The following is a 24,509-nucleotide window of genomic DNA, read 5'->3' as shown; positions in this document are numbered from 1 at the left end:
ATCTGTAAGGGATGTGCTCCTGCCTAACCAAAGGGAAGGGGGGAGGGCTTGAATTCCTTTCCCTCTTCCTCCTTGCACAGTTCCAATGTCCGAGCGCTTGGAGCTGTGTTGAAATCCTCCCTAAGGATTCAGCAGTTCAAGTCAGATCAGGTCATTGACTATGGCCCAGAGGAGATGTCTGTGGAGCCGAAATTGATATGTTTAAGTGCAAGAGACAATAATCAGTTCTTCAAGTAGAAGCTAAAAATACCCGCAAGAAAGTGGAATTCATAATGGAGATTTTAAAGATCTGTGACACACCAGAGCCTGCACAGGGGTTTTAATGAGAGAGAGGCCAATTTAATTGGTCAGTGCCAGCAGATGCTTTGCTGGGTGAGGGGCTCCAAGGTCTCACTCTCCTGGTGAACGCCTGGAGCATCGCTGGACAAGCCAGTGTCACAGCACAGCCATGTCACAGCCATGTCACCTCCACCATCAACACCACACAGCCCAGCCACGAGGAGAAGGCACTGGAAACAGAAGGCCCAAGCTGCCAAAGGAATATTCCTAAAGGTAATTGCAGGAGTGACCATCTGCACATGTTGTTTGTTTCATTACAGCTCTGGGCACAGAGCTAAACCAGCCCGTTAAGTTTTAAAGTCTGCTAGGGCTGACTTAACAGGGACTTGCTGAGCACCTCAGTCTGAATTCACACCCCTCCCCTGTGAAAACTCTCCTGGAGTGTTTGTGGAAGCCCAGAAATAACTTCTGTGGCCCATTCAATTACAGACAATCACCACCCAGAGCTCCCTGTCCTCGTGGCACGGCTCATCAATCAGGTTTGCTGTCACCGTGTCTCTTCTCATAGCAGTCACCAGAAGGCTCTGAGCTCCCTCCGAATCCATGTGACATTTACTGTCAGGGGCTGTCAACACCAAGAGATTCTCCCAGGGCCTCTGAGTTCATCACAAAGCAACGAGATCTATCCCCAAAGCTCGCTCCCAGTTCCAGCTCTGGATTACAGTGACTGACTGAGGGCTTTGCAGCACTCGGGGAAGAGGGAAGCAGCAGCACGAGCTTCAGCTTATGCCCAAATACCTTTGTTTTTTTAATTCTCTTCTCTTATTCTACAACTGCTTTAAGAGAGGTTTCAGGCATATGATTAATTAGCCTTCCTCACAAATATCCCTTATAAACTTATTAGGAGAAGGCTGAGATTGTTTACTTGGAAATTTCTCCTTCCCATCTTTAGCATTGATCCTGCCTTCACTCTCTGTTAAACAATATACTGACCTAGTGGAAAAAATTTGTAAAACTTAATAAATTGCAGTTGGCAGTATTGACAGAGTGTGTATATGCACATTTGGGTTTGTATGAACGTATTATAAGAAATCTAATAAAGTAAAACAAACACATTTGCTTTGTCTGTGAGCTGTGAAACGAGATATCCCCTGTAATTACAAGGTTTGAAGTATATTTGGTCAAAGGGGGATAGTGAGATTTTTGGCCATAAATTTCTGAGTTTAAATTACAAAAACAACTATTATCTATCAAAGCTTACATGGTCCACTGAGTTATTTTGCTCAAGATGCAGAAAAATAAAAATGCAGATGAAAACCTAAGTTAGCAGGAGGCCATATAAGACAAGAGGAACCAGCTCCAGAGAATAAAGTTCGAGTGGCAAATGTGCCTCAAAGAAATAATTAAAAACTTCAAAATACATTAATTTTGTCTGCACTTTGAGGGGGAATGGGCATTAACGGGTGTTTAAACCAGTGACTAAAAGAATGATTTCAACAGGAAGGTTTTTTAAAGAACTCACAATGTATATAACCTTCTAGAACTTCCACTTCTATTTTTAGCTTGCTTTCCACAACCAGCCTGGTTCTCTCTTCCAACCAAAATAAATATATTTCTTAAGGAGCACAGTATGTATTTCCCTCAGGAGCAAAGTATTTATTTTCCTAAAATCATCATGATAACAAGCAGAGTTTTCTCAGCCCCTTCTGGTACACTCTGTGTGCTGCTAACCCACTGCTGACCATCATCTGAGCCCAGCAATGCAGGCTGTTTTCCATTTAATTTATAGTCCATTTACCCAATCCATATCTCACCCACCAGGCTGGTAAAATGCCACAGTGGGTGCCTTTGGCAAAGGCCATGGGAGAGTCAAGGTAAACAACACCCATTGCTCTCTCCTCTCGTGCTCAGAGCCTATCAGGTTCCTCAGGCATAACTGTCCTTAAATCCATCCTGGCAATTCCCAATCACCTTCCTGCTTAAAACTGTGACCAGGAGAAGGTGCACCATCACCTTCCAGAGAGTCAGGTTAAATCAAGTGGTTTAGGGTTGTTTAATCCTTCTTCTTATCCTTCCTACAGAATCTCAGACTGGGGTGGGGTGGAAGGGATCTTAAAACTCATCCAGTCCCACCCCTGCCATGGTGCCAGGGTGCTCCAAGCCCTGTCCAGCGTGGCCTTGGACACTGCCAGGGATCCAGGGGAACCACAGCTTCTCTGGGCACCCTGTGCCAGGGCCTGCCCACCCTTCCAGGGAAGAACTGTTCAATGAGTGTATGTTGTTTGCCCTTTCTCAGTCAGCAGAATCCTCTCCTGATTACTGTGACCTTGCAAAGGGGCCCTGCAATGACATTGGCCACTTCCCCCACCACCCCTGGGTGCAGGGAACAAAATTCCAGCACTGGCAGACAGAAAAGCTGCAGCAAGATGCTGCACCTGCAGCAATTCCTCAGGGCTGATCACCTCCTCCTTCTCAATGTCCTTTCCACTCTGACTTCAAGCTGCAAGGACACAAACAGGCTGAGCTGGACAACCCCAGCAGCAGAATTTCATGTGGAACATTCTGAATGTGCTCCTGCCTCAGCCCGAGCTGTTCTCTCTTCAACATTTCCTGCTTCAGGCACATCACAGCAGCTCCAAACTCTGAGCTTTGCCAGCTCAGCTTTGTCTTGCTCTGGACAGTTTCCTTCCCAGAATCCCACACTGGGTCAGGCTGGAAGGGTCCCCAGGGGCTCACCTGGTGCCACCTCCCTGCTCCAGCAGGGCCATCCCAGAGCACAGGGCACAGCAGGGTGGCCATACAGCTCTGCAATATCCCCAGCAGGGACACTGCACAGCCTCTCTGCACAATCTCTGCAGGGCTGGCACTGCCCAGGGAAGAAGTTGTGCCTCCTGTGCAGGGGGAACTCCCTGGGCTCAGTCCCTGCCCTTCCTCTGGTGCCATTGCTGCCCCCGGAGCAGAGGCTGGCCCTGCTGTGACCCTCCCTGCACACAGGGACACCCAGGGCTCAGGGCTCCTCTCAGCTGGGCTCCTCTGCAGGCTGAACAGCCCCAGCTCCCTCAGCCTTTGCTGGGCACCCAGATGCTCCAGGCCTTCCTCAGCTGCCCCAGTGCAGGAGCTCCAGGTCCCTGCTGGGCTGAGGATCCAGAGCTGCACAGCACTGCAGAGGTGCCTCCAGGGCTGGGCACAGGGCAGGATCCCTCCCTGACCTGCTGGAAAAGCACCCCAGGATCACACTGGCCTCCTTGGCTACTTTGACCTTCCCCCCAGAGCCATTTCCTTGTCTCTCAGCATCCCCTCTCATCCCATTTTCATCTGGGGGTTTTCCTTCTCCAGTGTCAAAGATACAAATACACAACAGCACCATGGACACTGCAGCTCCTGGGGAATCCTCACAACAGCAATCCAAACAGACCAGCTCCATTCTTGCCTTGACTGTCACAGAAAAGACAGAGTATCATTCATCAGTTGGCTGGGGACTTGAAACCAGGACCAAAGAACTAAAAATTCAGTGATCAGTTGATGAACCAATACCAACAAATGCAGGTTCAGTTTTTGGAGCATTAATTAATGGTATCAACCTGATGAGCAAGAAAATTAAGGCAAGATTATAGAGTGGAGATGCTGATATTTCTATTTTGCATGTAATTTTCATCCCCAAACAAACTGTAGTAGCTTAGCAAACACCAGTCTACTAACATGAGACAATTACAGACACATTTAGTAAAACAGGCAACTAAATGACTTTGTAATTACACTATTAAGCCAAATCTGGGGTGAAAAGGATAAAGGATTTGTGTCCCATATGACACTACAAAAATGGGGAAAAAAAAGCTGTGGAACACCAAGAGAAATTTGGTCGTTTAAAACAAGTATTTAGGCTGATGAAGGAGAGCGATTATGGATCTCCTGGAAAGCCATACTTGGAATTAAACTTGCAGCCATTCAAGCATAAACCACAGCTAATACTGAACAAGAATTCAGAGTTCATAACAGGAATTACCAGCACACAAAACACCATATTCCAGGAAGAGAGACAACTGCTGGAATGACCAAGAATTTCTGTGCCCATGGAACAAAGAAATAAACCAGAAAGTCGACTGTTCAGCTAGACTAAGCAGGGCAATATTCCTACTCCTGATGCAAACCCAGGATGAGGAGGACATAAAGCTGATTTCTTCTCAGGCTGGCATGGCATGGTCTCTGTTGGGAGCTCTGCCATCTCCTGTTGCAGCACTGCTGAAACAAAAACAGATAGAAAGCCAAGAAGGCCCTGAGAGCACCATCAGTCACAAAACCAGGCTGAATGGGGGCCAGAAGGAAAAGCAGGCTCATACCCAACCCAAACCTTCATGCGCCTTAATGCACTTACTGCATTCACAAATGCTCCACATTGATACCCATTTCCCAAATATCATTAATCACGTCACTGATTACAGGATGATCAACAGACAGAGCTGCTGATCACACCTGAAATTATTTTCTTGTAGCAGTTTGCCCTTGGGTAACTGAACCACGGCACCCAAACACCCACCTGGCCCTGCAGCTCTGCATGACAAAAAGGCACTTTATTCAGTTTGTAATGTAAACAGTTTGTAATGTGGTTCCTAGAGTTTGTCACCCCCAGGGTTCATTTCGGGGCTCAAGGAGCACTCAGACAGCCCAGAGCTGCAGGAACAACCTGAGTATGACCAGCCCGGGGTGTGTCCCTATGCATGCTTTCCAAGGGGGGTTATCCCCCTGCCCCAAACAACAGCACATCCCCAGCAACCCTCCCTGTTATCTCCAAACAGGTTCTTTCCCTGATGTGCAAGAGGCTGATCCACACAGAGTCGATGTATTTGATTTATTGACAGTTATGTGCATCAAAGGGGGCTGGTGGCAAATCCCCAAAGCCAGCACAGCCACCACCAAAACTTGTCACTAGCTTAGCAAACAAAGGCATCAGTGTTCACTGGCTACACATCACCTAGTTCTCTTATTAATTAGTATTCTATCTTCTGTTGGTTAATGAGGCTCTCGCTTCTCATGCTAATTAGTCCCACTCTCAGTCTTTCTCTTCTTTTGGGTCAGTGGTTTCTCGGGCCATGGGTCAGTGGTTGTGACCTGCTCCTGCTGGAATTACCTTGTACTCAGATGGAGCTCATTTCAGCCCAGTTGCTGAGTTGGCTTTATCAGTTTCTCCCTTGTCTTGTGGGTTCTGCCAAATGTCCTTGTGATCTATAAACTTTGCATTGTGTCCACCATCAGTGGTACATCCTTCTTCCCAAGCTTTCTCAGCGTGCCCAGGGTCTGAGATCATTGAAACACGTCCAGCCCTGAACCTCAACATGGTAATTCCAAGTTATGTGTCCTTCTAACACCTGGACATCACTTAGAGCTTGTTAGGTGCTATTTGTTCCACGGATTATATCTCCCTTCTTGATTTGCCTTAAAGCATACAGAGATCAAACACCAAAGAACATCCTTCCTTAGGAAAATTTCAACTTATTGCACGTTTTGCAACAATAAGGCAGCATGCTGCTGCCTAATCCCCTTCTCATTCCCAGTTACACTCTGGGCAAATTGTTAACTATTTCTCTCGAAATGTCACCATCAGTATCTAGGTGATTCTACTAAAAATTGATCTTTCGAACACCTGGACATCACTTGGAGCTTGTGAGCTGCTGTTTTACGGATAAAATCTCCCTTCTTGTTGGTTAAGCTGGAAAGCATACCAAGATGAAACACCGAAGAACATCCATTCTAAGAAATGTTGGACATATTCCGCATTTTGCAAATCCCCGGGCCCTCAGTGCCCGCTCAGTGTCCGCTCAGTGTCCCCTCAGTGTCCCCTCAGTGTCCGCTCAGTGTCCCCTCAGTGTCCCTTCAGTGCCCGCTCAGTGTCCCCTCAGTGTCCCCTCAGCCCGGCCGTGCCGCCACAGCACCCGCAGCCCTCAGCGCGACCCTCCCGGCCCGGGCGGCGCTCTCGGCGCTCCATGGCGGCGGGGCCGCTCTAGCCGCGCTCTATGGTGCTGCTGCCGCTCTACCCCCGCTCCATGGCGACCGTGCCGCTCTCTCTCCGCTCCGTGGCGATGCTGCCGCTCCGCCCGCGCCGCCCGCCCGGCCCCGGCCGTCTGTGGCCGCCCTTGTGCCCGCTGTCCCTCGTGTCCCCGCTGTCCCCGCAGCCCTGGGGCGCCGTGCCCTCCTGCCCGCCCGTCTCTATGCCCCCTGCGCGCGCTGGCGGCGGGGCGGGCGGGATGTGGCGGCTGCTGCTGGGCCGGGGCCGCTGCGCTCCTACCCCCGCCCGCCCCGCCTGTGCCCCCGGGCTGGGCGGCGGCCGCGGCCACAGCCCCGAGCGGTGAGTGCGGCTCGGTGTCCCCCGGCCCGGCCCGGGGCAGCGGCCCGGCCTGACGGGGCCCGTGTGTGTGGTTGTTGCAGGGCGCCCGCGTGTCAGGATGGCTCGGAGCGAGGAGGACGGCGGCAGGCGCTGCCCGGCCTGGTGCCCCGCTACTCCGTGCGGGAGGCTGTCACCTGGGTGAGGAGCGGCGCCGGGACACCTCGGGGCAACCCCGTAACAGTGCCGGGGCCGAGGGGCCGGATGGGAGGGGAAGAGGGAGCGAGCGGGGCTGTTCTCGCTGACCCGTGTCGCTTCTCCTCAGGGCGCTGTCGGCGCGCTGCTGCTGCAGCTGCTCAGGCAGATCGCGTGGCTCAGGTCGCTGCCGGACGCCAGGACAGAGCCAAGGGCGCCCTGGCTTTCCTCGCTGCCCCCGCAGCCCACAGGTCAGCGGCTCTGGCCTGGGGAGGGCTGTGGGGGCTGCCGGATGGGATTCCTGCCTCGGGCTGTGGTAACAACCTGGGAGAGAGCTGGGAGAGGCTGACAGCCGCTCTCAGGCCTTGGGGAGCGAGTGTGTCAGGAGAATCTGCTTCTTAACCATTGGGGGCAGTCACACTTTGTGTGCCCTTACCTTTGTTTTGCTCCGCGAACTTTCCTCCTGCTTGTCTGTGTGGTCAGAGGACACTGAGTACATCCACAGTCCGGTGTCGTTGCCTGAAGCAGACACAGGTTTTGTGCTCTGTATTACAGTGGTGACTGAAGCCTCAACCAGCTGTCCCAGTGAGCAGCTGGGGTCCCAGTTCCTGCAGAAAGCAAGTCCAGAGGCTGAACCAGAGAATTCATCTTCAGGCATCCCCTCAGGGCAAGAAGAGAGCCAGCCCTGGGCAGAAGGAGGTATGTGCCATGTGCTGCAGGGCAGGATCCTTGTGGCAGAAGGACTTCGGAGTTCCCCCAAGGCAAGCTCAGAGCCAAGGAGTGTGTAGCCATTTATTGACACTTGAGGAGGCAGGTGAGGGTGGAAAGGCAGAATTTCAGAGAGATGAATCAGGAGTCCAGAGACAGGAGGGAAAAAATCTCCTGAAGGCAGAGACAAGGCTGTGCTGTTACTGCAGGTGACAGCAGCTTTCCCAACACTGCTCTGCCTTAGACTGATTACAGCATCCAGTCCTGTTGTTTTATTGTGGACAGATGTTTGCAGCCAGAAGGATTCAGGAGGATGCTGCACCATTGATCTGGGAGACTGGTGTACATGGTGTGAAACTAAAGGAATCATTCTTTTCCTGCAGGATGAGGATGCATTGCTGAGCTCTTATGCCATAGATAAGACAGTGGAAGGAGGTATCAAAGACATTATTAAAATGAGTTTCATAAAAATAGAAAGATAGACTCCAACAAAATTGAAGTCTCACCCAGGAAAGCGTGTCCTACATAGGGAATTTAAAGTCACACCAAGGAAGATCAGATGAGGCCCAGAGCTCACTAGATATAGAAACACTGATAATGGCCTCAGGAAAGTTGTTGGGAGCAGGAAGCCTGCTGGAACAGTTGGGAAGGGAACAGCACTTGATAGTGGTGTAGAAGAGGCACATCAGGAAACCAACCACAGATGTTGGCTAACTCACAGGATAACAGACTGGTTTGGGTTGGAAGGGACCTTAAAGCTCATCTCATTCCCTGCCATGGCAGGGACACCTTCCACCATCCCAGGTTGCTCCAAGCCCCATCCAGCCTGGCCTTGGACACTTCCAGGGATCCAGGGGCAGCCACAGCTGCTCTGTGCCAGGGCTTCAGCACCCTGACAGGGAAGAATGTAAATAATGAAGGTGCTGCAGCAAAGGTCAGAGCTGTTCCCCATTTTTTGCCTTCTTTCAGAATTTTGGCCTCCTTCTGTGCTGATTTCAGCTACTGCCCATAACTGCTTATCAAACCTTCTCCTGCCAGAGGTTACCATTCCCATCAGTTGGCAAATGGAGCATTTTGTTTCCATGTCTCCTAATTAACTCCAGGAAAACAGCCAGGTTAATTTACCTAAACTGCCAATTAGACTGTTTAACCCATCTGCTTTAGCCTGGAGCATATTAAGAAGCACTCCAGCACTGGCAGGTGACTGGACACGGACCTCTGGGAGGAGTGGTGGGAAGAAGTGGAGACAGCAATGCCTCCAGTTGGCACAGCTGAACATCCTGGAGTGAATGTGTGTCTGACAAACAGTTCCCTGCTGAGAGTCAACAGGAAGAGCTTTTGGGCAAACTGATAAATTGAACAGTGACGAGTCACTAAGGCCACGTGGTCTTTGTTCAGATGTTCTTCAGAGGCTGGGAAATCACTGAGCCTCCAGTGATGGTCTGTAATCCCATGCTCAAAGCTGCTCTGTGACCAGGGGAATGAGCACTGACAGATTGGACAGCTTGGCTTTTAGAAAGGGGTGGGTGGGTGTTTGTTTGAGGCACAGAACTGCAAAAAAAGGTGATTTTAATTTGATAAAAACTCTGTTACAGGATAGAGGTGTCAGATGCTGGGATGAGTGGGCTGGATCAAAGGTCTTGGAAGGATTTAGGAAGCCATTTCTCAGGCCAGCTTGCTCCCTTGCAGAGACTTGAGAGTTGTAAATCTATTAAGACTTCTTTGGAGAAGTCAACAGGCATGTGGAGCAAGATTATCCAGCTTTTAGCTTTCTGGAAATCATCCAGACAGGACCTAAACCAAAGCTATCTAAAGAATTAAAGCTGATGTGAGGGAACATGGAGGGGTTACTCTCAGGCTGGTAACTCCTTAAAGCACAAGAAGGTTTTCACAGTGGAGAGCCATTGCAGTAGTATTCCCCTGTCCTTTGTTAAACCTGTTCTGTTCACCACAGTCAGCACCGATTTGGAAAAAGGAGGTGATGAGCAAGGCAACAGAAGCAGCAAATGCTACAAAATTATTCAGGGCAGTCAAATCTGAAAGTCACAGGCAAAGATTGCACAAGAACCAAAGCCAGGGTAATCCTCAGGTGGGTTAAACGAGTGTACACAGGGGAGTGTGGCTGTAAATACACATGCAGAATGAGGAGTGTCAAATTAATAATTGTCTTGCAGAGGGAACATTTCAAGTCACTGTGGATGTGCTTTTGATAAGGTTAAGTCAGTGCTCAGCAGCAGTGAGGCCAATTAAATGTTAATTATGGTGAAGGAAGGAGCTGAGGACAAGGCAGTGCCATGGGTTCGTGTGAGTCTGGGGTGCAGCCACGTCTTGAGCACTAAAAGACAAGACAGTGTCTGAAAAACATGGACAAAACTGCAGAGAAAAGATGACAGGGAGACAATTAGATCCAGAAGAGACTGACTCTTCAGCTTAAAAAAAAAGAAGTGGCAGAGAATGTGCTGGTGCTCTGTGAAACTAAAAATGTTGAGAGAAAGAGAGCAGGGACCATCTTTTTCGTAATCCACATATTAAAAGGCAGCACAGAAGGGTCAGGTGGCAAGTTGGGAAAAAAGCAACAGGCATTTTGTGTTTGGCCAGGGCCCAGGTAAATTGTGGAACTCACTGCTACAGGCCAGAAGTACAAGTGGGTTCCAGGAAGTGATTAGGTAAAATTACAGATTGAAATTAGACTTAATTGGTCCAGCCAAACCTCCTGCTCAGATCACAGAACAGCTGATTGCTGGAAAGTTCTGCCAGGGAGAGCGTGACTTTATAATCCCTGTTCCTCACCCTTTCTGCCCAAGCATCTCCAACTGTCACTTGTCAGAGATAATATATGTCAGAAATAATTTGATTTTGCTCCATACATAAGTCCTCGGGTTACATTCCACATTATGTTGTGCATCCCATTTCGTGGGAATTTATGGAGAAAAGTCAGGGGGAAGAGATTTAATAATTTGCACTGAAGAGCCTGAAAAAAATGCAAGGTTTTGTCATGTGAGAAGCCCTGTGAATCTTTCCGTGGAAAGTGAAGCTTGATGATCCCTTTACTTTCACTGCATTTTGCTTTCTACAGAAAAACCTGCCTGAGGTAGAGGATTTTATTTTTTCCTGGTGTTTAGCTACTGAAAGGGGGTGAGGCTGGCAAAATGAGGATGCAGCAGGAAGCTGGGGAGAGCAGAAGGAAGGGAAGGACAGACGCCTGGCAGATGATGCCAGGGAATCTGGTAGCAAAGCCTTGCCATGAGAGAACAGACCTCAGAGTGGAGCAGAATGTACCTTCCCTGCTCCAGTTTGCTGCTGCCAGCAATGGCAAGGGATCTTCTGGAGAGAATTCCATGTCCTTACCCTTTCTCTGGGTGTTTCAGTTCATTTCCAGACTTGCTGGTCTCCCTGTACAGTGACAATCTGCTGTTACTGTGGCAAAGATGTGATGGATCCCAACATCCCAGCTTTCCACAAGAGCCATTCCAATTTGAATGGAGCACAATAGGATAAAAATCTGTTCCTTTGTTTAAAAAGAAAACTTCAGGAGATTAACTTAAAAATTGCTTTAAATAGCATTCTGGATATTGCTACCAGCAAGTCCTCAGCTCTGTGTTCACATCTTATTTTTTTCCATGCAATTCTTGCCTCACTCCGAGCCTTTTTGCTGGAAGTTAAAGGCACAGAGTGAGCAAGCAGGTGATTACAGCCAGTCTCAGTGTTACAGCAGCTGAATGATGCCCCGGGGAGTTGTATTTTACCCCTGGCAGAACTGTAAAATTCGTTATTTCAATTCTGAGATTACAGACACTGCAGAAGTGTGTTTTCATTTCAAAGCACAATGAAACCAATTGGAAACAGTGAAATTTTCCATGAGGCAGAAATGCTGGATTTTGGCCAGCTCTTGTTGTGACTTCGTTGTCGTGGATGTTTTGGGATGAGCAATCTAGGCTGTCTATGAGAAGATTATTAATTCCTCATTTGGAGCTAGCTGTGAGCAACACTTGATTAGTCCAGGATGAACAGGGAGGCAGGATGAAAATATTTATTAACTGCTGAAGATGTGAGTGTTGGGCATCCAGAACACTGCAAGCTGCAAGATTGCATTGAAAAAAGGATATGCAGTCCTGTTGCATCATAGCATAGGTTTGAAGAAGTAGAAATAAAGTTGCACAGAAAACTCCAGCTGTGATATTCCCATCTTTCAAACATAACCTGAAGAATAATTTAGCTTGCCCAGCCTCAAAGGTGAGGAATTCAGCTCTCCCAGAGAAGCTGTGCTGCCCCTGGATCCCTGGCAGTGTCCAAGGCCAGGCTGGACAGGGCTTGGAGCAACCTGGGATAGTGGAAGTGTCCCTGCCATGGCAGGGGATGGATGAGCTTTAAGTTCCCTTTGAATCCAAACCATTCTGGGTCTCTGTGATCCTTCAGGAGATGGAGCTGGGTGTCAGGATCAGCTGGTCCTTGTGTTTTCATCCAGGTTTTCTCTGGGAATGGTAACCCCATGTGGGGAGATCACTGGGGTTTGAGTGAGGAGGGGTTTGCTGCAGGCTGACAGAATTCAGAATTAGTGTCTGTTTATTTTTCATGGTTCAGTGGTTTGTCCAAATTACAACATTTTCACAGTAAACAAGGAATCTCTGATTTAGGAGTAGACATCTGTGCAAAATGTACAGTTTCTGGAAAGCGTGGATGTACTAATGCTGTTTAAACAGGTAGTGGGAGAATTCTTAATACAGACCATTTTTTTTCCATGGGATTTGCAGTTGTATGTGTGGCAAAAACCCAAATTACTTCACGAGGGAGATACATGAACGAGAGATAGAGTCTTACAGTGAGAAACATCAGATAATTTGATGCCTGGTCTGCAAAGAAATGGAAAGCACAACTAATAAATTCGCAGATTATACTACTTTTGGTGGAATGATGCATAGAAATCTTGTTTGCCATAGTGATTTTGCTTGTTGGGTGAGTGGGGCCTGTTCAGATAACACACATTTGAATAGAGCCAGGGGGGAATTGTTTGTCTGGGAATAATGAGGCTGCAGCTGGCACATGGGCCACGGCTTCTTGCACACTGTGCCACAGTCCAGGCACTGCAGGGAGCACTCCTGCCTGTTGCACACCTCATTGCTGCTGCTGTGCTGCCACAAGTGCTTGTGGAGGCAAGCAGTGCCAGCAATCAACCAATCAGGCCCTAAAAGGGCATTTTTTTCACTTGTTTTGGCTCCCACTCAGCTTGAGAGGGAGACATGGAGAGGGCACAGCTATTGCTGGAGTGAGCAGCTCTGGCTCCAAGTGATTCAGGCTTCAGCACCTGGAGTTAAATGTCCAGTGGGATCCTCCTTCTTGTGGTGATCAGGTTAAAAATACTTGGCCTCAGCCTGTGTGTCCTCTTTGTGGAGGTCATTGTCCTCCTAGAGTGGCTGGAGTAAATGCCACTGTAATCACTGCCAGCACAATTCTGCCCTGAGCAAGGTGGCTTAGCTTTTGCTGTAGATGCTGTGTTAGATAATTCTGATTGAAGCTGGTCATACAGTGCTGAACACGTGGCTGTCCCAGCGGATCTGAGAGGGCAGGATGAGCTGAGGGGGCAGAGGAGGCTGATCTGATGCAGCCAGATAGCAGGGCTGATCATCCCCTGGCAGAGCTGTACCCTGGAAAGGAATTACCTAGAGAAGGAGTGAAGGAGGCAGCGCCTCAGCTGAGGGCTGGGGGTGATGCCCTGGGCAAGGTGGGCAGTGGGAGCTGGAGCACAGTTCTGTTCCACCCTTGTGTGACACCAGTCAGAGGGTCTGCACCTCAGTAACAATGCTGGAAATTCAGGAATAGTAGCAAAAAGTCATAAAATTAACCACGTCTGGCAGAAAAGTGCTGCAGTTGAAAGACATGAATGGTGCAGTCTTTTTAGAATCACAGACAGGAATCAAGAGGGGCTGATTAGTCGTGTCAGGACTTTCAAAAGGAGGAATTGGCTTTTTAGTAAAGAAGAAAAAACCTAGAAGAGCCAGTGCCTGGGAGCAGAAACCCAGAGTAGAAGTACTTTAATTTGAAATGAAGCACAGAGGTTTAAAGCAGTGATTACAAGTTACTGGAACACACATTTAAGGAGAAGCAGGAGATTCTCTACCTTTTGGTTTCTTCAGATGAAAACCCAGGGCCTTTCTGGAGGAGCTGCAGCCACAGGGCTGGATTCCTGTGGCACGTGGTTGCTTTTGCTCCAAAGGTCAGATTGGTTGGTATTGCTGCTGTTCTTAAGGCCCCCGACTGAATAGGAGATCAATCCTTTAGGAAAGAGCTGTGGAATAGAGAAGATGGAAAGAGGCAAAGATGCAGCATTGCTTAACCTTGCTTTTTTGTTGGTTTTTTTTTAATGCAGGGGAGTTCCAAATCCCTGTGAGCTCCAGGGTGGGGCCAGTTCTCCACAGTGCAAAGGTATGGTTTCATTTTCCACACCCCCTGTCTGCACCTTCCCTGCAGGAACACATCCCAGAGCTACCCAAGCACAGCCTGAGCAACACTCACACACAAGACTGAAAAAAGAAAGGGAGCTAGGATATACTGGCCTCCCTTCTAGCCAGAGCAAGATTCCAGGATTTACAAACTGACATGCCCATCCTTGGAGGTATCTGTGTAACAGGGCTGCTGGCAGGGAAGCAGTGAAAGGAAATGGGGAAAAACACCAAACCAAACCAAGCAACCAAACAAAACAACAAATTCAGCATCACCAGTGTGTTCCTGTGTATTTGCATTTTGATGCAATCTTTCACTAGGTGATTACATGCTGTTGCTATTTTGGTTTTTACCAGACAACCCATGACTGGGGAAGGTGGTGTCACTCCTCCAAATGCTGCAAATCAGGGCTGGCTCTTGTCTGTTAAAGAGGGAAGCACTTGGGGCTTGAAGAGAGTGCATCAGCTCGAGTGTCACAAGGCCATAAATTATATTATTGTTCTTGTTGTGATTAAACCTGCCAATTCTTCGCAATTCACATCTTAGATGCAGATAATTCCCTTTTTAAATAATCAGTCGGCTGAGCAATTGCTCAAGGACACTGTGAGCAGAGAGGAGGTAAACTCGGTTTTTAGCAGAGTGAGTTCCTGCAAAAGGCACTGAGAAGGCATTTTACCCCTGTGCATCCCTGGCAGTGCTGTCCAAGTGCTCCCCAGGCTGTGCCCATTCCCTGGGCAGCCTGGGCAGTGCCAGCACCCTCTGGGGGAAGAACCTTTCCTACTCTCCAGCCTGAGCTGCCCTGGCCCAGCTCCAGCCGTTCCCTGGTGCTGTCCCTGTGGCAGGAGCAGAGCTGGGAGCTGTCCCTGTACTGCCCCTCGGCAGGAGCTGCAGACTGCTATGAGTGGTGTCAGGTATTGGCTAAATTCTGAAAGCTCTGACAATGCCTGAGAGGCTGCACCAAGCTCCCTGGCTGGAGGGGAGGGGAGCAATGTCCACACAGCTTCCCCAGCAAGGTGGCTGTGTAGGACAGGGAGGGTTTTGTGTGGACACATGGCTTCACCCTGCTGACAACTGTACTACAATACAAACAGGTCTCACTGCTTGGTTTCCAAGCAAAAAACTCCTCTAGGCTTGATATGATTTAGCTGCCTTTAATAGCTTTTTTCTTTGACTCCTCAGGGTGACCCAGCTCAGCGAGGGCATTTAGAGGAAGCGGCTTTCCAATTGCAGCAGATTTTCCGAATTGATATTTCCATTGCATTGAATATCCTTGGTAATGTGGAGTTGGTTTTGTTTTGCCCTTAAACCACAGGTTTCTCATTTTGGAGGACCTCCAAATGGTTGCAGGTCTTGTGAGAAGTCAGGGATGGCAAATACCCAAGCTGAAGCCTCCTTTCAGCAATTTTAACTGTGTTTGGAGAGATTTATTGCCCTTTGTCCCATCGTGCCACCTGATTTATCTCAGCATATTTCAGTCCAGGCTTGCTTGAAGCCTGCACTGTTGTCTTGACATCTGTAGTTGGAAATTAAGCCATCTCTGTCTTTTTTGCAACACAAGATGCCATATCCTTGTATCCTTCTTTTATTGTCTGAGCTCTCAGTTTTCCTGGCAAGCTGAAAAAGCAATTGCAGGATTGCAACTCTAAGAAAAGCAGAAGGAAGATGCAATGATCTAAGAAAAGTCCCTGCCCTATATACACCACTAGTTGCAGCACTGAAAAGCAAGTTGTTTCTGTGTGAGCCATACGTTGTGTTAGCCTGTGATCCCTCCTTGCCACGAGCCTAGAAAAATCCCTAAAATGCAGTATTATCATTTTTCTTATGGAAACTGTGGAGTGAGGGTTGGTGAGCCAGCTGGAAGTGGCCCAGAGCACTTGGTGTGAGCCAAGGAAGGCCCAGTGGCTGTGGGGGAGGTTGCTGCATTGGAGGCTGGGTTGTGGCTGTGTGCTTTTCCCTGTTTTCCCTGGTTTAGGCTGTGTTTTCCTCAGGGGTCGAGAGCATGAGGGCGGGGCACAGCCGGGTCGCCTTCACCTGCTTCAAGCTGGCAGCAGATCGGGGCTACAGCAAAGCCCAGTTCAACGTGGGGCTGTGCTACGAGCACGGCAGGGGCACGGAAAAGGACCTGGAGAAGGTATCCAGGGCTTGTGGGCTGGGGTGTGGGCAGCACACACCACGAGAGGGGTCTTTGTTGGGTGCTTGGAGCTTTGTTCCTTTTCCGTGGGTGGGAAAGTCATGGAATATCGTGAGCTGGAGAGAACCCACAGGGATCATCCACTCCAGCTCCTGGTCCTGCACAGACACCCCAACAATCCCACCCTGTGCATCCCTGGCAGTGCTGTCCAAACACTCCTGGAGCTCTGGCAGCCTCAGGCTGTGCCCATTCCCTGGAGAGCCTGGGCAGTGCCCAAGCTCTGAAGACTCAGTAGAAAATGCTGGAAATAATAAAAATTGCAGCTTTGCAGAGCTGCCTTCAGTCCCATCGATCCCCTCAGAGAGGTGTTCTGAGATCCCCTTTCCCACAGCCTGTGAGGGTTCTCCAGGTGCACAGGCTGTGCTACCAGCACCCAGCAGGGTTCCAAGGAGAAACCTGTCATGTTGCTGTATTTAAGACACCACTGCACATCCCAGGGCTTCTCAGATCTCCAGTTCGGGTCCTGTAACTACAGGCTGCCACCTAGTGCAAGCTGGCCAGCGGCTGCTGGAGCTGGGAAAGAGCTGCAAAGGCAGCTTGGTTTGAGTCATTGTTGGCTCAGTGCCACCCCCTTCAGCTTGGGGAGGTTTGAGTAGGGTAGGCAGGGTGGTTCCAGGGCTCTGGGGTAGTCACAGTCCGGTGTTGTCACTTCACCAAGCTGAAGTTCTCCCAGCAGGGAGGTGTGGGAGTGCTCTGGGGAGGGATGCAGCTTGTGATGGGTCTAGACAGAGAGGTTAAGCCTGAGGGGAGCCATGTCATGTTGAGGGCATGTTTTACCTGCGTTTCTCTTTCTCCAGGCAGGTTTTTATTACTGCCAGGCAGCCAACAGCTGTCACCCCATGGCTCAGTACCGCTATGCCAGGTTCCTCCTCCAGCACGGCCCTGGCAACAACTGGGACAGGCATCACAAGGCTGTGACACTCCTGGAGCAAGCAGCAGTGGCTGGGATTACAGAGGTTGGTGTCCACAGCATGGCAGGTCACAGGAGACAGCCAGCAGAGAGCCCTGGCTGAAGGCTTGGAGCCGCAAGACATCCTAGAAAGTAGCATTTGTGAGACTGGAAGCAATAGCCTTCCAACATATTTATCCCTGCTCACAGCAGGGGGATTGGAACTAGAGGATCTTTAAGGTCCCTTCTGACCCAAACTCTTCCCTGATTCTCTGTTTATGTTCCTGGCAGTGTCTGGGGAACAGCCTTGCCTGCACATGGGAGCCACTGTGTCACACGTTGGTTTTCTGCTGTTAACATGGCTCTTATATTAAACCTTTGGCTTAGGAGAGCTGACCTGTGGTTAAAACACAGCTCAGTTTTCATCTTCTCTCAGTTCTAAGAGTACAGGTCGCTGTGCTGGGAACTTCCAGTGCTTGAAGCAAGAACAGATCCTCATTTTGTATCTGTGACTTCCCGAGATGACTCATCTGTGCAGATCTGTGTATCCTGCCCTCCTTTCCCTCTCCTCAGGAGATGTATTTAGGCATGTGCCATCTTGTCTGGGGAATGCCAGTCTGGCAGTGCCTGTGCCTCCTGTAGGACACTGTCCAGGGGCTGAATCTGCTGGATCTTAGGGACAGGTCATGAGTGGGAGCCGTTTCCTGGCTCTGACTCCCACAGGGAAGTTTGAAATTAGATTCTGGGTCTCAAATGTGATATGTGTTTACCATGTCCTGCTGATTTTTCCCTGCCTCTCCCAACAGCCCATGCACAAGCAAGGTCCTTACCACACTGCCACAGTAACCCCAGCATTTGAGCAGCTTGAAAAATCAGTAAAAGAACTGAGTAATTAAAATCCTGGCTGATCTGGACCGTGTGGTTTTGTTGCAGGCACAGGCTTATCTTGGCGTGTTCTACATGAGGGGACTGCAACCCCAGGAAAAGAGAGGTCTGAAGTACCTGCTGCTGGCAGCAAACAGTGGTGTAAGTGATCCCTCTGCCAGGGATTGTCCTCAGTTTGGGATCTGCAGGAAGCAGGTTTCAGGTTTTTTGGAAATGGGAGTGAGTGTCTTGATTTTAGTGCACTGTGAAAGGGCAGAGTGGAGCCTTGGTGCCTTTTGGAGAGGAGACAGGCCCCAGGCACAGACCCTACAGAACATGGAGGTAGAGACAGCCCTGTTGGGCTGGAGGAGTTCCTACAGCACCAGCCTGTATCCAGCTACCAGAATTGTGCAGGTTTCCCATTATGGAGCATCTACACCCTCTTCAGTCAAAATCTTTCACTACTGCTTCTCTTTGAGAACTTCATTGTGTCTGTCTCAAATCTCTTCTTCCAAATTGGCTCGTTGTATCTTTCCTTTTATAGAGAGGATGAAAAGACTATTTCTGAAATTATTTTTTAATTCAGAGACTTTTAACGTACTCAAATACTTGAGTTCAGCCTTCCCCCGTTGTTGCTGTTTCTCTTCCCAGATCCCCAGGAATCTTCTTGCTTGCACTTTCTCAGTGACCCAGGCTTCTCTTCTTTGAAGGTCAGTGCCACAATGTGGGCACAACACTCTCCTGAGCCCCCATCAGCATTAAGAGGAGCAGAAATGTGGATCCCATATCTTGCAGGCAGGTCTCTGCATCCCACAGTTCTGTTTCTTTCCAGCGCTGCGACATTGTCCTCTTGTTTTCAGCTGCATTGTAATGGCCAGGTTTTTGGGTTGTTTTTTCTGGAGAACTTGTTCATTTTAACTTCAGTTCCCCCAGCTTTTGTGCAATGGAAAATAATGAATAGCTATTGCCTGTTCTGCTGGCTAATAGTTCTGGTTGTGGTGCCCTTTAGTGTGTCCTCTCTGAGTCATTTCTTTTGCAGACTGCACAGTGCTGGTTTAGTTTGTCGCTCAGTGTAGTTAAGCTCTTCTACTTTGCCTGTCAGTCTTCTATTTTTCTAATTCTCCTTTGACCATTTTAAGATGCTTGGACTAAAACTGGACTCAGGATGGAGGTATGCCATGGATCTCACATAATGAGATCCTCTGCTTTGTTCTGCATTCCCTTCCAATAATTCCTAATGCTGTTTGCCCTTTGCCTGACACTGAGCAGTGATTAGATGGGCTCAGGGAACCATCACAGTGTGATACCCAAATTTATTTCTATAAGCACTGCTTTGCATTTGGCAATGCTGTTTCCTTTGTGATTGTGTTGCACACTCCTTAGTCTTGTGAGATCTTCTTTAATTAATTCTTTATAGTAAGTTTGACCACTCTGAGTGGCATAACATCATTGTAAACTTTGGCACTTAGGTTTTCACCCTTTTTCCAGGCTGTCAGTCTGATGAGACTAGGTCTGACTTGCCACAGCACCTCAGACATCACAATGCACAGTATTTCATTCTAAATCTGCTAAAGATTTCTGTTAGGCTGCATCTTTGGCTCCTTTTTTCAGCCTGGAATCAGATGTTAATGCTGAGCAATATCACATTGAATTATCCCATTAAATAGATGATTGTCATTTACGAGTAATGCCTTAACAGCACAATATCTGGCAGGTAACTGCAGCTCCTGAGGTGCACCCCTGGTGTGTTTTGGTCCCAGCCATGGCAGTTCTCAGACCCCAGGCACCCTTCCCCATCTCTGCTTTCCAGTGGATGCTGGCTGTGGGTGCTCCAGAGCCTCAGCCTTGAGGGCAGGCTGATCATGGGCTCCCTGGGATGTAGCTGTTCTCCTGGGAGAAGGAAGGGCTCCATGGATGTGTTCGCTTCCCATTACCCTGGAGTTGGAGTTTGTGTTTAGTTGGCTGAAAGAATGCTGGATCAAGCAAGGACAGCACCATTTAGTGCAACTCCAGGAAAAGGAAAACAGATTCAGCATTTCTCTGGTTGTTCTTCTCTGCTAGAGCTGAGCAGGGAACTCTGACAAGTGTTTTTCTAACACGAGAACTGTGTTCTACTTTGCTTCCCACTTTTTATCCTCCCTTATTTTCTAGGTGCTTACACGGAATATAAACCCCTATTAAAGAGTTTTGTTGGAGAGCTGAGCCTGATCTCCAGATTTCCAAGGGTATCACAGTCACTTCTGCCGTGCTAATTTGGGGATCTCCTCTCCCTGCAGTCTTGGCTCTGAGGTGCTCATCCTGTGCGAGATGGTTGGTGCAGCACTCCTGATTGAACCCTATCTCTTGTCACAGCTGAAGTGCCAATCCTTCAAACTGTTTATCTCATCTCTAAAGGAGTTTATTGCTGTCATAAACTGAGACTTGCAACATTTTGCAAAGCACCCACTCACTGAGTTCTTCACTTGCCTCTACCAGCTACATCCCAGACAGCAACACTTGCAATATGTTCCTTTCTCGTGGCTTTATTAAAACTTGCTACTTACTTGGGCTTTTTTTTTTTTCTTTTTCTTTCTTCTTTTCCTTTTTTTTTTTTTTTTTGCAAAGCCTTGTATAGATCATGTTTCTGGCAGTCAGACTCTTCAGACTCTTCAGGTTGTGCTGCTGCTGGCTTTGTGGTTGCTGGAAAGGTCTGTGTGACCACAAGTCCATGCAGTCTTTTTAATGTCTTCAGGAGTGTCATCCTGCTTTCCTGCTATCTGAGACCCTTTTGCTCCCACTGGATCTCAAAGATAAAGTGCACATCTGACACATAAACATGTCATGGGTTTGGATTTGGCTTCACTGCAGTGACAACCTTTGCTTTCCAGTTCATTCCCAGCAGTTACATATGTCTGAGTGGTTCAGGTGCTTTTTCTCTAGTGCATATTTGCTTCATTTACTTCATTTCTGCTGCTTGAGATTTCTGCTGGAATAGAATTAGGTGGGGCTGAGCAGGAGAGTGCTGCACTCTTGTGTTAAAGGGAAATCTCCCAGCCCTTGGCAGCAAGTACCTCTGTGCCATTTGTGATGTTTTTACAAGATCTGGGCTTGAACTGTCTTAGGGCGTGCTCGGAGTTTGGGTGGAATCAGGATGTGGTGCAGTCAGGGCTGCCCAGGACACCTCAGCTCTGACCTCTGAGACAACTGGGATGCTCTGCAGAGCCAACTGCTCCTTTGTTCCCCTGACACAGCCCTGGGTGTTGAAGGGAAATCAGTGAATTTAATTGGAAAGGGATAGGAAGCAGCAGAGTCAGAGATTCTGCTTCTCTCCAGGGGACTAAACTACTGAAGACACAGACTGAGGGGTAGAGGGGTAAACTTAAGAAGGCGAGCAAAGGCAGAGCAGCAAACTTTAAAGAAGGTGTTTAAGACTGTTTCCTTTCCTGTGTTGCTTGCTGTGCAGGATGCCCAGAGCAGGTACCACGTGGGTGTGTGCTACGAGCAGGGCCTGGGGGTGCAGCAGAACCTGGCAGAGGCACTGAGGCACTACCGGCAGTCAGCCGCCGCTGGGAACAGGCAGGCCCGGGAGAGACTGCGGGCATGGGAACAGGAGCTGCAAGGTACCAGCAGGGCACCAGGGGCACCAGGGGCTGTGGGACTGCGTGGGGGAGTGACCCTGTGAAAGTGGGGCCTGTACTGCCAGAGGAGGGGTCACACAGGGCCACGGCACAAAGGAGTTCTTTGTACCAAAGGGAATGCACCACTTTTCCCTCTCAGTTCTTTCCACTTCTTAGCAGCTCTTTCCAGTCCAGCTGAAGTGAGGAAGCTGTTCCCATAATATGATGTGTCACAGAATTATTTATGTTGGAAAGACCTACCATGTGCTGGGGGGCACCAGGCCCAGCATCACCAGCCAGGCCAGGGAGGGGATTGTCCTGCTCTGCTCTGCACTGGGGCAGCCTCACCTCCAGTTTTGGGGGCAGTTTTGGGCACCACGATATGAAAAAGACATTAAGCCATTAGGGAGTGTCCAAAGGAGGGCCGTGAGGATGAGGAAGGGTCTGGAGGGAAAGCCTGGTGAGGAGCAGCTGAGGGCACTGGGCTGGTTCAGCTGGAGCAGAGGAGAGTGAGGGCAGAGCTCATTGTGGTTTTCAGCATCCTCCTGAGGGGCTGTGCTGGGACAGCTCCAAGCTCTGCTCCCTGGGACAGGGACAGGACTCAAGAGAATGGCTGGAGCCCTGTTGTGGGGGTTAGGTTGGATATCAGGAAAGGTTTTTCACCCAGAGGGCAGTTGAGCACTGGAACAGGCTCCCCAGGGAAGTGGTTACAGCACCAAAGCTGTCTGAGTTTGAGAAGCATTTGGACAGTGCTCTCGGGGATACACAGGGTGGGACTGTTGGGGTGTCTGTGCAGGGCCAGGGGTTGGATCAATGATCCTTAGGGGTCCCTTCCAACTCAAGATATTCTCTGATTATGTGGTTGAATGATCAAGTCCAGCCTTTGCCAATGTCATTAATACCTTGTCTTTCTGTACTTCCAGATGTGCACACAAAGCATCCGTTCCCTTCAGGATTAAGAGCCTCCTCCTCTAGCCCCAATTTTTGGACTCTTGAGCCTGTGTCTGCAGGTCTCCACAGCACTCAGCCAGGACAGTGTGCCCTAGCCCTGCCCCACTCATGGAGCACAGACAGACTGCACATGATGCTGCTGAGCAGTGCAGGATGGAGCCGTGCCTTCGGAGCCAGGACAGTGCCCCTGCACCACTGCTGGCAGTAGAGCAGGCAGTAAGTGAGACAGGCTGCCTTGGCAGCTCTTGGTGTGGACTGGAACCAGGCTGGCAGTGAATGGAAAGAGAAAGCTTTCTGTTCATGGAGCAGGAGGCATTTTTAAATACCAGGGGTTTGGGAATAAACCTTGGGATGTCTCCTACACCACCAAATCCTCTGGTCCTCCTACCTTCTGCACAGGGATGTTGCTTCTGCACCTGCATTTCTGTATTAGAGCCATGCATAGACTCCCACCATGCCACTGGCTCAGAGAAGCTGTGGCTGCCCCTGGATCCCTGGAAGTGTCCAAGGCCAGGTTGGATGGGCTTTGGAACAGCCTGGGATAGTGTGAGGTGTCCCTGCCCATGGCAGGGAGCAAGCTGAGCTTTAAGGTCTCCTCCAGCCCAAACCATTCTGTGGTTCTGCACATCAGTGGTGTGATTTGGGGTTATAATTCCAGTAGCCCAGCATGTCTTGCACATGGTCCCCCAGTGAGGTTTACAAGCCACCATATGGAGACGTTGTCAGCTGACCCTGGCATTGTCCTGGCCCATGCCCTCTGGGGCAATTTGCTCTCTCTTGAAGGCAAAGCCCCACAGTGGCTGTGTTACCAGCACAGTCTGGGCTGGCTCTGTGTTGCCATAATGGCACTTCAGTCTGCTTCCAAACCTGGGCAAGCAAGAGTGGGAATTCTCATTTTTAGGACACAGTTTTTTATGGGATGTGACAGATCCACCTGTACCAATGAGATTGACAGCTGTCCCTGGCCTGCCCCGTGTCAGTGTCCTTCTGTCCCCAGCTCTTGCTCCTGCAGCCCTGGCAGTGAGCTGCTCCCATGGGTGCACCTCTTTGAGATACAATGAGCAAGGTTTGCTTCAAAATTCATCTTGTCCCTGTTTGCTGAGCACGCCAGCTCATTTTCAGCAGAGTGGATAAGGGATGCTCCCAGCGGGAAGGCACCACTGGCAGGCAGCAGCAGCAGGCAGCTGGTGTGATAATTTCTTCCACTGGGGCAGGTGAATCCGGAAAAAGGCATTTGTTCACACCAGTTTAAACTGGTTCAAGGGCATCTGTGCAAACTGTCCAGCTTCCTGTGGCCATGGCTCTGGTGCTTTGTGCAGATCAGGCTCTGCAAAACAAAGGCAATGGCCTCATCCTGAACTTCTCCACGCAGCAAGGGAGGGGCCCAGCCAGCCCTCAACACATCTGATTGTTCTTCTAGTCTGCTCTCTCCTTCTGCTCAGACCAAACTTTCTTAGACCATTTCCTTTATCAAGCAGGATACAAGGAGCAGGAAATTCCTGGGGTGGATTTCCTATGCTGTGATAATCCACAGTGTGCTTACGCATTGGTCAGGATGGGAGAGGGGCTGGGGGGTTGAAAGCACTTTGCAGAATCAGGAAATCGAATGAAGAGGGAGGAATTTGTCTCCTTTTAAACCTGCTTGTTGTAAGGTATTTTTGTGTAGGGATTGTCCTCTAACAGGCACATCAAAGCAATTTTGCCAGGGAGATGTGAGGTTGTGCCGGGTGTTTGTCCCTCCCTGTGTGCTCCCCAGGTGTAGAGGAATCCCACAGGGCTGCACCTCCTCAGTCACAAACGCTTCCCTCCTGGTTTGCACAGCTGCATCTCAGTTAGAATTTGGCTCTCTGACGTTGTTTTGGTGCAAGAACCTGTTTTGTTTGTAAAACAAACCGGCAAGAGATTTGTGGTAGCAGAGCAGAAGCATGAGCAGGCCAGGCCAAACCCATCTGTGGATGGATGCCAGACATGGGCTCATCTGTACAAGCATTTTGGAGACTCCAAATAAAACAGAACATTTTGGATATTAAAAAGTCCACCTGGGGAAATCTTACTTTATGGCTCTTGTCACTTAGTCCCAAG

The 24,509-nt window shown here is 49.4% G+C and overlaps 1 protein-coding gene across 3 annotated transcripts in view; it reads left to right on the top strand.

The window, feature by feature from the left end:
* The first annotated feature begins 6,482 nt into the window (after positions 1-6,482).
* Positions 6,483-24,509, top strand: part of DELE1 (DAP3 binding cell death enhancer 1) — a 19,853-nt gene continuing 1,826 nt past the window's right edge. Inside the window, exons 1-11 of one of the 3 annotated variants that reach the window (XM_085073258.1) lie at positions 6,483-6,619; positions 6,700-6,796; positions 6,921-7,041; positions 7,346-7,489; positions 13,863-13,918; positions 15,116-15,209; positions 15,925-16,067; positions 16,925-17,083; positions 17,950-18,042; positions 21,323-21,479; positions 22,400-22,643. In XM_085073258.1, the coding sequence (XP_084929384.1) occupies positions 6,483-6,619; positions 6,700-6,796; positions 6,921-7,041; positions 7,346-7,489; positions 13,863-13,918; positions 15,116-15,209; positions 15,925-16,067; positions 16,925-17,083; positions 17,950-18,042; positions 21,323-21,479; positions 22,400-22,635 (1,437 nt within the window). In that variant the 3' untranslated portion in view covers positions 22,636-22,643. Of the gene's footprint in view, positions 6,620-6,699; positions 6,797-6,920; positions 7,042-7,345; positions 7,490-13,862; positions 13,919-15,115; positions 15,210-15,924; positions 16,068-16,924; positions 17,084-17,949; positions 18,043-21,322; positions 21,480-22,399; positions 24,461-24,509 lie in introns of those variants that run through there. The other 2 variants (XM_085073257.1, XM_085073260.1) reach the window with 2 other exon arrangements.

The sequence above is a fragment of the Lichenostomus cassidix genome, chromosome 13, assembly GCF_008360975.1.
Source record: "Lichenostomus cassidix isolate B80296 chromosome 13, HeHo_3.0, whole genome shotgun sequence".
NCBI classification, from domain to species: Eukaryota; Metazoa; Chordata; class Aves; order Passeriformes; family Meliphagidae; genus Lichenostomus; species Lichenostomus cassidix.
Note: the sequence above shows the minus strand (reverse complement) of the source record. Positions and strands in the feature narration are given on the sequence as shown.